The sequence below is a fragment of the Paroedura picta genome, chromosome 10 (assembly GCF_049243985.1).
Source record: "Paroedura picta isolate Pp20150507F chromosome 10, Ppicta_v3.0, whole genome shotgun sequence".
In the NCBI taxonomy this organism is placed as follows: domain Eukaryota; kingdom Metazoa; phylum Chordata; class Lepidosauria; order Squamata; family Gekkonidae; genus Paroedura; species Paroedura picta.
The window spans coordinates 80,752,539-80,766,733 of NC_135378.1; the positions used below are offsets into that span (position 1 = coordinate 80,752,539).

The 14,195-nt window shown below is 48.3% G+C and overlaps 1 protein-coding gene across 3 annotated transcripts in view; it reads right to left on the reverse strand.

Moving 5' to 3' along the window:
- Positions 1-14,195, reverse strand: part of FRAS1 (Fraser extracellular matrix complex subunit 1) — a 282,626-nt gene that overhangs the window by 74,009 nt on the left and 194,422 nt on the right. For all 3 annotated transcript variants that reach the window (XM_077301093.1, XM_077301092.1, XM_077301091.1), the window contains 2 exons: positions 8,346-8,496; positions 4,108-4,286 (listed from right to left, as the gene is read on the reverse strand). In XM_077301093.1, the coding sequence (XP_077157208.1) occupies positions 4,108-4,286; positions 8,346-8,496 (330 nt within the window). The remainder of the gene's footprint in view (positions 1-4,107; positions 4,287-8,345; positions 8,497-14,195) is intronic.

A 14,195-nucleotide genomic window follows, 5' to 3' on the forward strand; every position in this document is an offset into this window, starting at 1 on the left:
TTCTGTAAAGGGCAACCCCATGTATGTACAGCTAAGTTTTAGAGGGGATTCATGTGAACACAAAAAGGCTGCCTTATAATGCCCTTGGTCCATCACAGAAAAGAACAAGATTGCAAGGGGCAGGGGTGGAGCTTTAGGGAGTCACTGATGACATCTTCCGGTACGGTGGGCGGAGACTCAGGGAAGCTCCTCCCCTAACACCAATGTTGTGAGACTTTATGCTCCTGGACTCTTGCTGTGTTCTGCTGCTGCAGACAGACTAATACGACTCTCCATATTGATCTGTCTTGGTCAGTCAAGATCAATACTACTCAGATTGGAAGATGTTCTCCAGAGTCTCAGACGTCTCTCACCACTGTGGGATGGAAGGTAAATTTCCTCCAGGCCAGGCTGGATTCTGGAGATTTTTGGTGGAGGGATCACTTGGGCATGAAATTGGGGTCACTGTGGGTAGTTGTGAGTTTCCTACATTGTGCGGGGGGCTAGACTAGATGACGCTGGAGATCCCTTCCAACTCTACAATTCTACAATACTCGGCTGCCCTGGTTCTTTTGAACTGGAGATGCCGGGGACTGAACCCGGGACCTTCTCCATGCAAAACAGATGCTCTGCTACTGAGCCACAGCAGAGAATGCAAACCTAGACAGACTTCTGTGGGAATAAGCCCCACAGAAGGTTCTTTTGCATTTTCCACCATCTTATTGTTGTTTTAATGTTAGACTGTTTTAATTGTGGCTGGGAATGTTTTAATTGTTGTCATTCAATTGTTCTTTTATTGTTTTATTGTGAGCCACCTCGGGCCGGCAGCTGCCGGGAGAGGTGGGGTATAAATATAAAAATGAATGAATGAATGAATGAATGAATGAATGAATGAATGAATGAATGAATGAATGAATGAACGAATGAATGAAATGGTACTTACGTCTAAGACCTCCTCCTTGCTCACTCAGTTTCACTAACTGAAACCAGGTTCCCTGTACTTCAATGTTAAGGAAGCAAGATGTATCCTTTAAAACCATTCGCTCCTCCATGGGGCCCTTATCCAAACCAGAGGTATACGCATGTACAGTCTGTCTTTGACTGACGGGAATCTGTGCTCTCCTTAAACATTGTCCTTCCCATAATCAGCAGATTTAACACTTTAAAGTTTGGGCTTTGGTGAACTTCTGTGCATCTAATGCTTTCAATTACAGGGCGGAAGAGTAGCATGGCAGCGTTCACATGGTGCCACTTCCTTTCTCTCCCTTTATCGAGTGACGGGAGGCGTGGTCCTAATCCTAGTCCACCTCAAGTGTCAATACAAGTTAAAAAAAAAATAGTAGAGGCGTATCCATGGCTGGTGGTTACTGCACAGCCTGCAAGGAAAATCAGGAAAGAAGCATACATTTTTAAGCAATGCACGCTTGGGTTCTGAGGCATGGCATGTAAATTAACCGGACGTGTTTTGAACTTGAAAAGCTGCCTCCAGAAGGTACAGCTGGGGAGACAGCTTAATCTTTCCCCCACTTTTGCCTATTATGCCTCTCTAAATCACTCTCTCCAGCTAGGTGGCTAGCGAGACAGCCAGGCAAGCCAACGTACAGGCAGGAAGTCTGAAAAGAAATTGTGGCTCAGCTAATGCAAAATAAACAACAACACAGCAGCCAAATTCTAGCAGTTCCAGCACATGTGCCTGCACCCCGGTTGGGCCTTCCCACTTTCTTCTATAATAATTATTATTGGGTTTTATTGTTTATTGAATTTCTAGGCCACCCCCTCGAGGCAGCTTACAGCATAACATCTTACAAAGATTAAAATCATAAAACATAGTCCTAACGTAGACCAGTACAACTTGGTATCAAGAGCTGAATTGGTGCAGTGGTTAAGAGTGGTGGGTTCTAACCTGGAGAGCCGGGTGTGATTTCCTGCTCTTCCCCACCTTGAGCTAGTCACAGTCCTATTGGAGCTGTTCTCAAAGAACAGTTCTTCTAGAGCTCTCTCAGCCCCATCTACCTCACAGGGTGTCTGTTGTGGGGAAAGGACAGGAAGGTGATTGTAAGTCGCTTTCTGACTCCTTCAGCTAGGGCAAATCTGGGTATTGTTGTTGTTGTTGTTGTTATTATTATTAGATTTATAACCCGCCGCTCCCCTGAGGCTCGCGGCGGGTGACAACATGTAAAAACTCCATAAAACCTCTAATACATAAAAAACACCTAAAACAAACCCCAACCCCCAATCCACCTGATGGCGGCGGAACTCTCCGGAAACCAGGGGTCACTCCTGATGTATTAAAACCAATTCTTCTTCTAGTTGCTATAATAAATAAATTAAATGAATAATGAACCGGGATAGCGCTACAATACTTAAATTAGTGGGATTATATAATTGTTTCCAATTCTGGTTTCCCCTGGAGGGGAGGGGGAGAGGAAAGGAGGGGGTGTCCATTTCAAAGTTCAGTTGCTCATTTTGGCCTCAACCATATGCCTGGCGGAAGAGCGCCATTTTCCAGGTCCTTCGGAACGTTGATAGTTCCAACAAGGCCTGGATCTCCACTGGCAACTCATTCAACCAGAGTGGACCCAGGGCAGAAAAGGCCGTGTCTCAGATCAAGGCCAAACATACTTCTTTGGGACCAGGGATCACCACAGGTTGGAACTAGCAGACTGAAACGCTTTTTGGAGGACATATCTGGAGAGGCGGTTCCTTACAGACACACGACCCAGACTGTGTAAGGCCTTGAAGGTTAGAACCAATACCTTCAACCTGACCCGGAACTCAACCGGCAACCAATGCGGCTGTAGGGAGTGTAGTGCGAATATGAGCCCTCCAGGGTGTCCTCATAAGCAGGGGTAGTCAACCTGTGGTCCTCCAGATGTCCATGGACTACAATTCCCATGAGCCTCTGCCAGCATTTGCTACTGAGGAAAGTGGTTCCCCTGCAAATGAGAGACAATCCAGATCTCATTCTGGCTCTAATCATTTTCTAATAAAGAAGGAATGATGGAATTTGTAGCCATCCACATTGGCTGTTTTCTTCTCCAGAACCTTCAGGTGGGACCTAGGGATCTTCTGGAATTACTTATGATCACTAGATCAGGGGTAGTCAACCTGTGGTCCTCCAGATGTCCATGGACTACAATTCCCATGAGCCCCTGCCAGCATGGACATCTGGAGGACCACAGGTTGACTACCCCTGCTCATAAGGACCCGGGCCAAAGGGAAACACACAGCAGGCTGTATCTGTGGAACTCCTCGGTGAACACGGAGCACTGAACTCTCACACGGAGAGGAACCGAAAGCCCACCCGCACGCAGCTTTCTGGACAGCAGCCAAGAGTTTTTATCAACTGAGCCACTAGGAGAATATCGGCATAAGAAAGACAATCCCAACAAGCAAATAATAAATACATAAATTGACTTGTGGGATTCATTTTATTAGCGGTCACTGGAAACGCAGTTCCCAGAATGCTAAATAAAAATGCCTGCCTGCATTTTCTTGGCAGAGGCGATCCAGTCTGCAGGACCCTGACAGACAGGATACCGTTTTCCTATAGGGCACGGCTCCCCCCAAAACCGCAGAGCTGACCACACCACGACAACCACGGAAGGAGGTGCGACGTTCGTGCAAAAGGCACACCCGCTGACAGCAACACAGCAATTAAATTAAAGACTCACTTGTTCAACAGCCGGCACTTCAACACTTCCTCATTATCACTTATGTTAATTACCTCGGAAATTACCTTAATTGCTTCGGCAGTGCTAGAGTAATAGCTCCTACAGTGTAAACCAAATGTACAAAATATCGCAAGCAGGCACTGAACGATTGCTGGGTGTTCCGCCCCTGCGTATCTGTCTGGGTGCACGTGAAAGAGAGAGAAAGAGCAGGCCGCTCCGAGGAGATTCTATTTCACATTTATGCCTCCCGGGAAGGAGTCTTGACTTAACGTTATACGATTACATCTCTGCCGGGAGACTGTAAACAACTAGCCTTATGATGAACGAGGTGTGGGACTCGTGCAATTTCTGACAAGTGGCTTCAGCACAGGGCATTTATCTTGTGCACAGCGGTCCTGGGCCCGTAACTAAGCCGGTGGAATGGCATTCGCTACAGGCCACCAACGCTACATACCTGGAAGCGGAAGGAGTCACTCTCGGTCTCTGATCCAGAGTGCCTGTACCATATGACACCTTCGTTGACGTCCCGTTGGGTGAAGGAAGTGGTGGGGGTGGCTGCTCGTCCGTTGGGCAAAGGCTGCCATTTTAATCCTGGGTCGTCGGCGGGCATGGGGACCAGAAACACCACTTCACCTGTGGAGGAAGAGAAGAGTGAGAGCCTCTCTAAGGAGTTTCTTCACGTGTGAGGAAGGAATGTTCGTAAGAAGGCCTTCGTTGGTGGGCAGCTGAAGAAGATCAGAAGATTCCTCCTGGAATTGGTCAAAGGTCCATCTTTTCCAGAATCTTCATTCCCACATTGGCCTTGCAGGTTCGTCCAGGAAGACTATACAAAGGGCAGGTTGACTATCGTGAACCTCCCTGGGCTGGGCCTAGGAGAAGAGCCCTCTGATCATGACCAGGAAGAGTCAGAGACCATTCTTAGGGAAGGACAAGAAGCTCTGGTGATACCCGCCACCACTGGATCTCCTCCAGCCCCAGTGTCCCTGGGATGCCCCAGTCAAAGGGATGCCCCAGTCAAAGAATCTGGGGCAACCAGTCCCTTGCCAGGTATGGCCAGATCCTGGACTACCAGATCCTCAAGTTCTCCTCCCACCCAGCAATAACAACAGAGATGACGGGCACAAAGGAGCTAGACTCTGTGCCTAAGTGCACAGAGTTCTTTGCAGCAGTGGTCCCCAACCTTTATTAGGCTGGGGACCGGCAGGGCATCGGGCCGCGCCCGCAGGGACCGCGCGAGCCATGCCCACGAGCCGCGCCCGGCCGCGCCAGGCCGCGCCCGCGGGCCGCACCCGTGGATCGGGCCGCGCCCGCAAGCCGCGCCCGGCCGCGCCCGCGGGCCGCACCCGCGGATCGGGCCGCACCCGCGGATCGGCCCTGATTCCCTCTCCCCGCCCTCCCTGCAGTAAGAAGCTTCACGGGCCGCAAGCTTGCAGCCTGGGAAGTTTTTTACTGCGGGGGGGGGGGGCGGGGAGAGGGAGCCGCGGCCCAGCGCCATGGCCTTTGCGGCCCGGCGCCGGGCCGCGGCCCGCAGGTTGGGGACCACTGCTTTGCAGGATTGGGCTTCAGTTCAACCCCGGCCAGGTGAAGCCAGGGACAGGTGAAGCCTTTTTGGCCACCAGAATTCTTCAGCTCTGGGCTGAGCAAAGAGTCTCACTGGTCCAACCAGTTTGTATGGTTAGCTCGTTCCCATGCTGCCGGGAGCTCGTGGAACGAGCTCCCGGAAGAGCTAAGGGCCCTGCAGGAACTTCGGGAGTTCCGCAGGGCCTGCAAGACAGAGCTCTTCCACCAGGTCTATGGTTGAGGAAGATCTGGACCCCCTCCCTCCTTTAATCATCTTATTGGCAGCGGGAAGACTAATTCTCCCACATCCACCGTCAGAGGTCTTAGTTGGGGGGGGTTTCAGTAGTTTTTATCTTTCCGCGTTATATCTTGGCTTTTTGTATAGGTTTTGTGTATTGTATATTGTATACTGTATATTGTTTTTAGGGGGGGTTTATTGGGGTTTTTAGAAGAAGAAGAAGAAGAAGAAGAAGAAGAAGAAGAAGAAGAAGAAGAAGAAGAAGAAGAAGAAGAAGAAGAAGAAGAAGAAGAAGAAGAAGAAGAAGAAGAAGAAGAGTTGGTTCTTATATGCCGCTTTTCCCTACCCGAAGGAGGCTCAAAGCGGCTTACAGTCGCCTTCCCATTCCTCTCCCCACAACAGACACCCTGTGGGATGGGTGAGGCTGAGAGAGCCCTGATGTCACTGCCCGGTCAGAACAGTTTTATCAGTGCCGTGGCGAGCCCAAGGTCACCCAGCTGGCTGCATGTGGGGGAGTGCAGAATTGAACCCGGCATGCGAGATTAGAAGTCCGCACTCCTAACCACTGCACCAAACTGGCTTTACATGTTGTAATCCGCCACAAGCCTTTTCAGGAGTGGCGGGCTATAAATCGAATAAATAATAATAATAATAATAATAATAATAATAATAATAACAACAACAACAACAACAACAACAACAACAACAACAACAACAACAACAACAATAATAATGCCAGCTGTGACATTGGCATGCCCTGGCCACACCAGCCTAAGTCTAACTCTGCTGTTGGTAAGCCCCCCTGCCCGCCCACACCAGCTAGAAGATGAGTGGCGGGCGGGAGGGGAGGAGTGTGGAACCGCACATCGAGCAGGAAGCTGGCAGACCTACTCTAAGTTGCTGGGAACAGAGCAATCTCCTGAGTGGGAAATGAGGCCACAGAGCAATAGTACACAAGCTGTTTCCCCGGCTGCCCAGGGGAAACGAGTCCAGTGTTGCCGCCTGTGGCTAATTCTACAGGGAACCAAGTGGAGAGCAGCTTCTTTCCCTTGTCACTGAGAGCCCTTCTCTCTGCATTCGTAAGGCTAGTAACATTTGTTTTCTAAAGGCCCGAAGCTGTCGCCAAGGTGCACCTTCCTGGCGTCATTACAGATGTTGCAACAGCCGAAATCCTATCAACCTGACAGCAATATCGGGATCCAATATTAACTTCTCCGCCAGCAGCTGTCTTCTGGACCAGTGATGAGATTCAGCCGTTCATGCCCATAATCTGTTCTGACAACGGAGTTACAGATTCCATTACATTGACGGTTTGGATTCCGCTCTGGCCCCATCGAGCGCTTGTGCTCCTGACAGATGGACTCCCACTGGGGATGCGGTGATGTCTCTTTAATATCTAGCGGCTCGATTATTTTAAATGCACGGATCTCAATTAAACAAACATGCGCGGCAAGCCAGTCCGGGGCGTGCTCGAAGCCCCGTTCTCTGCAGCCTTCCCCTGTCTTTTGGGGGATGATGCTATCCGGAATCGCAGTTGTTAAATCTGGTTTGAATCTAGCCTGGGCCTTAGCTGTCCATGTAGGACACCCCAGTGTATGACTCACAGGTGAGTCCGGTTGCCTCTAGAACCCTAGAGTCCAGTTTGTTTGTTTGTTTGTTTATCTATCTATTTATTTATATACCACTGTTCTTCCAATGGTCTCGTGGCGGTTCACAAAAATTTAAAACAATAAAACTCCATAAAAACACCCCTTACAACAATAAAAGGTGGTTAGAGCCTCTTGTGGCGCAGAGTGGTAAGGCAGCAGACATGCAGTCTGAAAGCTCTGCCCATGAGGCTGGGAGTTCAATCCCAGCAGCCGGCTCAAAGTTGACTTCCATCCTTCCAAGGTCGGTAAAATGAGTACCCAGCTTGCTGGGGGGTAAACGGTAATGACTGGGGAAGGGAATGGCAAACCACCCCGTATTGAGTCTGCCATGAAAACGCTAGAGGGCGTCACCCCAAGGGTCAGACATGACTCGGTGCTTGCACAGGGGAGACCCTTACCTTTACCTTTTTAAATAAAAAGATAGTTGGTGACCTCTTGCTCAGGATTTCCAATCCCCTCCCTCCCTCCCCCTCCTTCCCCCGTTCAACAGGAGGGTCAAGTTTTCTTCCACTGGGAGTGAGGAGCCAGATCGAATAGGCATCAACGTGCATAACCACGCTAGTCGGGTGTTCTGTCCCCACAAACCAGAACACTGGCCCCTGTCAACTCAAGACACTAAAAGCAGAAACGGAAACCAGTGCACGTCTATCTCCTTGGACACTCAAGAACAGTCTTCAAAGCTGCCCTCCTTCAATGAAGGGAAACACCAATATAAAGCTATTGAGCTGGATGGAACTTGCACTAGGCTTCTCCCAGGTTGGATGGCCCAAGCTAGCCTGCTCTCAACGGGTTTCAGAAGCTAAGCAGCATTGGGCATGGTTAATACTGGGATGGGAGACCACCTAGGAAGTCCCGGTTGTTGCACAGAGGCGGACAATGGGAAACTACCTCTGTTCTTCTCTTGCCTTGAGAGCTCTACGGAGCCCCCACAAGGCAACTGTGATTTGATAGCTCTACCCACTTCCAGACATTGAGTGAAGGCAGAGTATGGTTACCTCCCTAGCTACAGAGATCCATGCAACGAGGCTAGATTTCTAACTTATTCTAAGCAGGGCTACCCTCCGGGAATTCCAGCTGGTTCAAAATGCAGTGGCTTGGGTCCTAACGGGGACCTCATGGAGAGCGGTTATTCAACCAGTGCTTTCCCAGCTGGACGGGCTCCAGATTGGAGACCAAAGAAAACGGGAGAAGAAGTTCCATGAGAATAGTGACATTTCCCACCGAGTTTCCATAGTCTCGACTTACCATGTTGTGGGGGGTCTCTGATTGTGTAGATGATTGCAGAATCCCTGGCCCCTGCCATCTCCGCCCGTAGAACTCTGTTGGTGATCTGCAGCATCCCTCCCTCCGGGACCCACACCGTGGAGCTGGTAACTAGCTTGGGATCCTCGTCGTTCTGCAGAAACGACAGAAAGCAGCTACATTCATTGGATGAAACTTGATGGGTGCAAAACTCAGAAACAAGGCTGGGCTCATCCAGCACTGTCTGTATCAGGGATCGATACACATTGCATGGCGGATAGTCCGGTTTTCCCCCATGATATGGATGTTAAAATTTCTGTGATGCCATTCATGGATGTGTCTCACCCCAGGGCTCAGACACTAGTCTCTACTACTGGACCTGGGGACCATACATGTATTTCCAGTAGCTTCGGAAGAACCATCCAGTCCTTTAGATAGGTCACTGTGTATAACTTGTGTATCACTTGTCAAATATTAATAATCAGAACCAAAGCAATTTAATCCTTTATTTGTGACTGGGGGCAAAGCCCGCTGCATTCAGGAATACAACGGGCGCTAGATCAGGGAGGGTGGGGTGGAAGAACTCTGCGGGCGGCTTCCCCCTCCCCCCTGGACCTGGAAAGGCAGCATGCAGCTGTTAGGGTAGTGTGTCCCCAGACGAGGCCGCAGCTGGGTGGCTCAGTCATCTAGGGGGGAGGCGCCTTCCCAGGGAACCCCAAGGCCCAGGCAGGGAACTCACTGGCAGGGGCAGCTTTCATGTGGCAGGGAGCTGCAGCCTCCGAGCCTCAGAGGAAAGTAGAAGGAGGAGGGGGTTGTCACGGGTGGGGGACGGAAGGCGATTGGCTGGCCGCTGGACAGACAGGCAAGCCAGATGGAGGAGGAGGAGGCACTCAGGGGCAGGACAGCCACCCTGAGTGGGTGTTAAGTATTGAGTGGCACTTAACCCATGAGCCCACGCTCCTCCTCCAAGCCATTACCAGAAATATTAACTGGAACAGATAATGTCACCCTAACAATATGGTCTTCAAACTTCGTGAAACCTAAAGCATTCAGGTTCAGATGGAATCGATTTCTTAGTCAATGGAAAAACATGAGTCTGTGGGAGTTCTACTGAGAGGCAAGGAGCTGACAACATGAATAGGCAAGGTCAGCAAGACCTTGGGAAATCAATCCTACAGAGGCACCATGTGACTGTTTTGACTTTCAGAAGACAAAATAATGCCACGAACGTAAATATCGCCAGAAAATAGAATCTCTTGGCCAGAGGCTTTGAATGTGGACTTTTCCTGCTTTGTTAACACTGCCTTCTACTGAATCTTGAGAAAGGGACCCGTTTCATAGAATATAAGTATGGGATGAAAGAAATATGAAAGGTTAGATGAAAATATGATAATTCAAGGAGGACTGTCAAGTGCATTTTGAATAGCGTCACTGGGGTTGCCGTCTCCGCCATGGGAAATTTAAGCATGACACCAGAAATGCAAGATGTGCCCACATCCCGTTGAAGGTGTTTCTAATGTGTGTCATTATGCAGTGTTTCTAATGTGTGTCAACTTTGTTATTTCCCACTGGTTTTGTGAACAGCATGCCAGTGGTCTTGGGGAATCCAGAGCTTTTGCAAACAACAAATCCTGGACAAAAACTTCTCCCCCCAAAATTCTTGGCTCCGTTAAATGACTGAATTTAACCCATCACTCATTAAATTCAATATATCCCCATAGACTGAAGTTAAACAACAAATCCTGGACAAAAACTTCTCCCCACAAAATTCTTGGCTCCGTTAAATGACTGAATTTAACCCATCACTCATTAAATTCAATATATCCCCATAGACTGAAGTTAAATGAAGTCCTGAGAACTCTGAACATGGTGGAAGTTTTTGCTAAATGGGACAGTGATTCTTAAAAGGGAAGGTCATTTTTAATCCTTCCACTCATGCTAGATGTTAGAATACCCACACCAGGGACAGAAAGGGGTCAAAAAATGAACTTTTAATATGGAAAATCCAGGTTTCTGAAGACGTTAGTACTTTTTTCTCCAGTCTGGTCTAAATTAGTCGTGCCAGGCTGCCCCATGTACCTTTGCTCCAAATCTTTCTGTTTAAAGTAAAATGCAAATTTGCAATGCTACAAGGAGAAACTGTGGCTCATGTAAGGGCATGTAGCTTGCGTCCTGGTCTGGATGGCCAAGGTTACCACACTCCTGAAACATTCTGCATGGAAAGAAACTCTTTTACTACTGAGCCGCATCTCGGCCCATTCCGCACGTGTTGGATAATGCACTTTAGAAGTAGATTTTCCTGTTTTGCACAGGAAAATCCAGTTGCAAAAGCACATTGAAAGTGCATGATTCGACCTGTTCAGAATGGACCTAGTCTTGGTGTAGGCTTGCCACCCCCCACCCTCCAGGCTTGGTCTGATGACAGTTCTATGTGAGCACCTAGATAGCTGAGGACAACTTTTTGACCATGGAGGAGCCCCTGAAATAATCTGTCAAATTTCAAGAAGCCCCCAAAGTGGTGTCAGCTGACCATGTGACATGTTACACGGCAGGGACAGCACCACCCACATTAACAAGCAGGCTCGGAGAGGACAGGAAACACTTTAAGGCAGGAGTAGGCATGCAGGCGCCATCCCCTCCCAGGTACAGAAATCGTGAGAGAATCACTCATACTTGGGAGGGGGAAGCCATGGAAGCAGTTGGTTCCCTAGCTTGTGGCCAAATCCATTAAGGCAGAAGGAGAAAGGCTGTGGACCCCCTCTGGAACTCCCACAGACCCCTGGCTGGGATTCCCTGGTTTAGGACATATGATTGAAAGAGGATAGGTGCCTTTGAATTATGGACCTGGAGATGATTACTGAGAATGCCATGGACTGCAAAAAGAACAAATCAATCTGTTCCGGACTAAATTGAACCCGAAGGCTCTCTTGAGGGAAAGATCTGTAAACAAAAAACTCTTGGACTTTGGTCACGCGATGCATGCAAGTGTTGGATTAGAAAAAATGATCATGTCTAGTAAGATTGATGGAAGCGGAAGAAGTGGCAGAATAAGAACAAGATGGATAGGTAGAATCATAGACAAGAGTAGATTGACCTAATGAAAAACTAGACTCTTAGAGTTGGAAGGGGCCATACAGGCCATCTACCCCTGCTCAAGGCAGAATCAGCCAACCTAAAAAAACAACTGCAGACAGAGTTGGACCTGGCAATTCACCACAGCCTCTTCACTATGTAGTCCTTCCTCCCTCCCTCCCTCCCTCCCTCCCTCCCTCCCTTCATCTCCAATCTCCTTCCTTCCTTCCTTCCTTCCTTCCTTCCTTCCTTCCTTCCTTCCTTCCTTCCTTCCTTCCTTCCTTCCTTCCTTCCTTCCTTCCTTCCTTCCTTCCTTCCTTCCTTCCTTCCGGTCAGACAGCTTGCAGCAGTTTACAACAGGTTAAAAAGAATTAAACGTACTAAAAGGAATAATACAACCCCACTTAGTCTCAGACTAAACCCCAGAAGATTTCCAACCAACGCCACAGACCCCATCCTGGTCCCCATGCCTCAGGGTAGATGTTTCACGGCAAAAGACGGTCAGAGGAGGGACCCTACAGATCTTCCTTATCTTGGCCTCAACCAAACGCCTGGTGGAGTTGCTCCATCTTGCATCTTGATTATGAACAGGAGACTTTTCTTGTACAGAGAAGAAGCACAGTAATTTCTGCTTTCACTCCGACATGCTAATTAATCATCAGCAGAGAGGGGCACATTTTTAATCTATATTAAGGTTTCTGTAGAGCAGAGGCATTGATGAATCCATTAAAGTATGCATTCCCATTAATTATTATTATCCTGACTTTATTGCAGTTTTAATTATTGGAGAATCTGAACAATCTCCATGGGGTCATTGGGTAGGTGGTTCTAATAAAGTTATTAAAAAGTTCTGGTAGGCAGAAGGGATTGTGTCCGTGCTTGGCTCCTGTGGCCCATTCTTGCATGCCCAGGGAAATGCTGATTGACACTTTGGGGTTAGGAGGCAAATTTCTTCCAGGTCAGACTGGCCAGGGATTCTGGGAGTTTTTTTTGGGGGGCGGCATAATCGGGGCATGGAATTGGGGTTACTGTGGGTGGGCAGCTAGATGTAAATTTCCTGCCTTCTGCAGGAGGGTGGATTATATGACCCTGGAGGTCCCTTCCAACTCTATGATTCCATCCTAAGGGGAAACATTAACCTCTATTATTCTCCCCTTTTTAAAAGCTTCTCTTATTTCTTCCTGCCAAGCACTGAAAAATATCCAGTTATAAATAAAAGAAGGAACTATTCTGTCCTCCCCTCAGTAATAATATTGTTATAAGATTACTTTGTGGCTTTCTTTGATGCTTTAACCCACCAAATTAATAAAAGGGATTTAATGGAAAGAGACAGGGAGTCCTGCCTCTCTTGGCCCAGAATCTGGGTTATAATCATAAGGAGTGCAGATATTTTCAGCATGGGTTGCATGGATGTTACTCAAAGAAGAAGAAGAAGAAGAAGAAGAAGAAGAAGAAGAAGAAGAAGAAGAAGAAGAAGAAGAAGAAGAAGAAGAAGAAGAGTTGGTTCTTATACCCCACTTTTCGCAACCTGAGAGCACCTTCAAGCGGCTTTCCTTCCTCTCCCCACAACAGACACCCTGTGATGTAGGTGAGCGTTGGGAGAGCTCTGACACAACTGCTCCATGAGGACAGCTCTAACAGGACTGTGACTAGCCCAAAGCCACCCACAGCTGGCTATATGTGGAGGAGGAGTGAGGAATCAAACCCGGTTGTCCAGATTAGAAGCTGTTGCTCTTAACCACTATGCCACGCTCTTGCTCAACCACTAAAATAGCTAAAATTGTTGGGTCACCCCAAGGGTCAGACATGGCTCGGTGCTTGCACAGGGGATACCTTTACCTTTACCTTTAACTGGTCACTCAAAAAGGAAAGCACGTTAATGAGAAAAAGGCAATATTCTCCCCAAGGGAGACCCAAGGAAACTCACAACATTCTTCGCCCCTCCTCCAATCCCCCCCCCCCACAACAACTTAAATTCCAAGCCCTTGCCTGTTATTCAGAAAGGTGAGGGGGGGGGGACTGAAAACTCACTCAACAAATCAAACAGACTCTGCAGCTGCCAGAATACATCGCACACAGATTAGCCTCACCTCTACTGACACTTTTATTATTGCCTGGCTGATCGCTTGTTTGTATGTTGTTGTTCTTTAGCATCTTTATTATTCTTTAAACCAATAACACCCAACTTTTACAAGTGTCTTTTCAAATCAGGACACAACTACACACCAAGTTTTCAGCCCTTCGTTCCAATAGACCTCACGTGCTCCGATTAACAGCGTGGCTTCGAGAAAGAAAGAAAGAAAGAAAGAAAGAAAGAAAGAAAGAAAGAAAGAAAGAAAGAAAGAAAGAAAGAAAGAAAGAAAGAAAGAAAGAAAGAAGAAGAGTTGGTTCTTATATGCCACTTTTCTCTACCCAAAGGAGGCTCAAAGCGGCTTACAGTCACCTTTCCTTTCCTCTCCCCACAACACACACCCTGTGAGGTGGGTGAGGCTGAGAGAGCCCTGATATCACTGCTCCATCACAGCAGGGCTTCTAAGCCCAAGGTCACCCAGCTGGCTGCATGTGGGGGAGCGCAGAATTGAACCTGGCATGCCAGATTAGAAGTCCACACTCCTAACCACTACACCAAACTGGCTCCCTGGGAGGGAGGGAGGGAGGGAGGGAGGGAGGGAGGGAGGGAGAGAGGGAGGGAAGGAAGGAAGGAAGGAAGGAAGGAAGGAAGGAAGGAAGGAAGAAAGAAAGAAAGAAAGAAAGAAAGAAAGAAAGAAAGAAAGAAAGAAA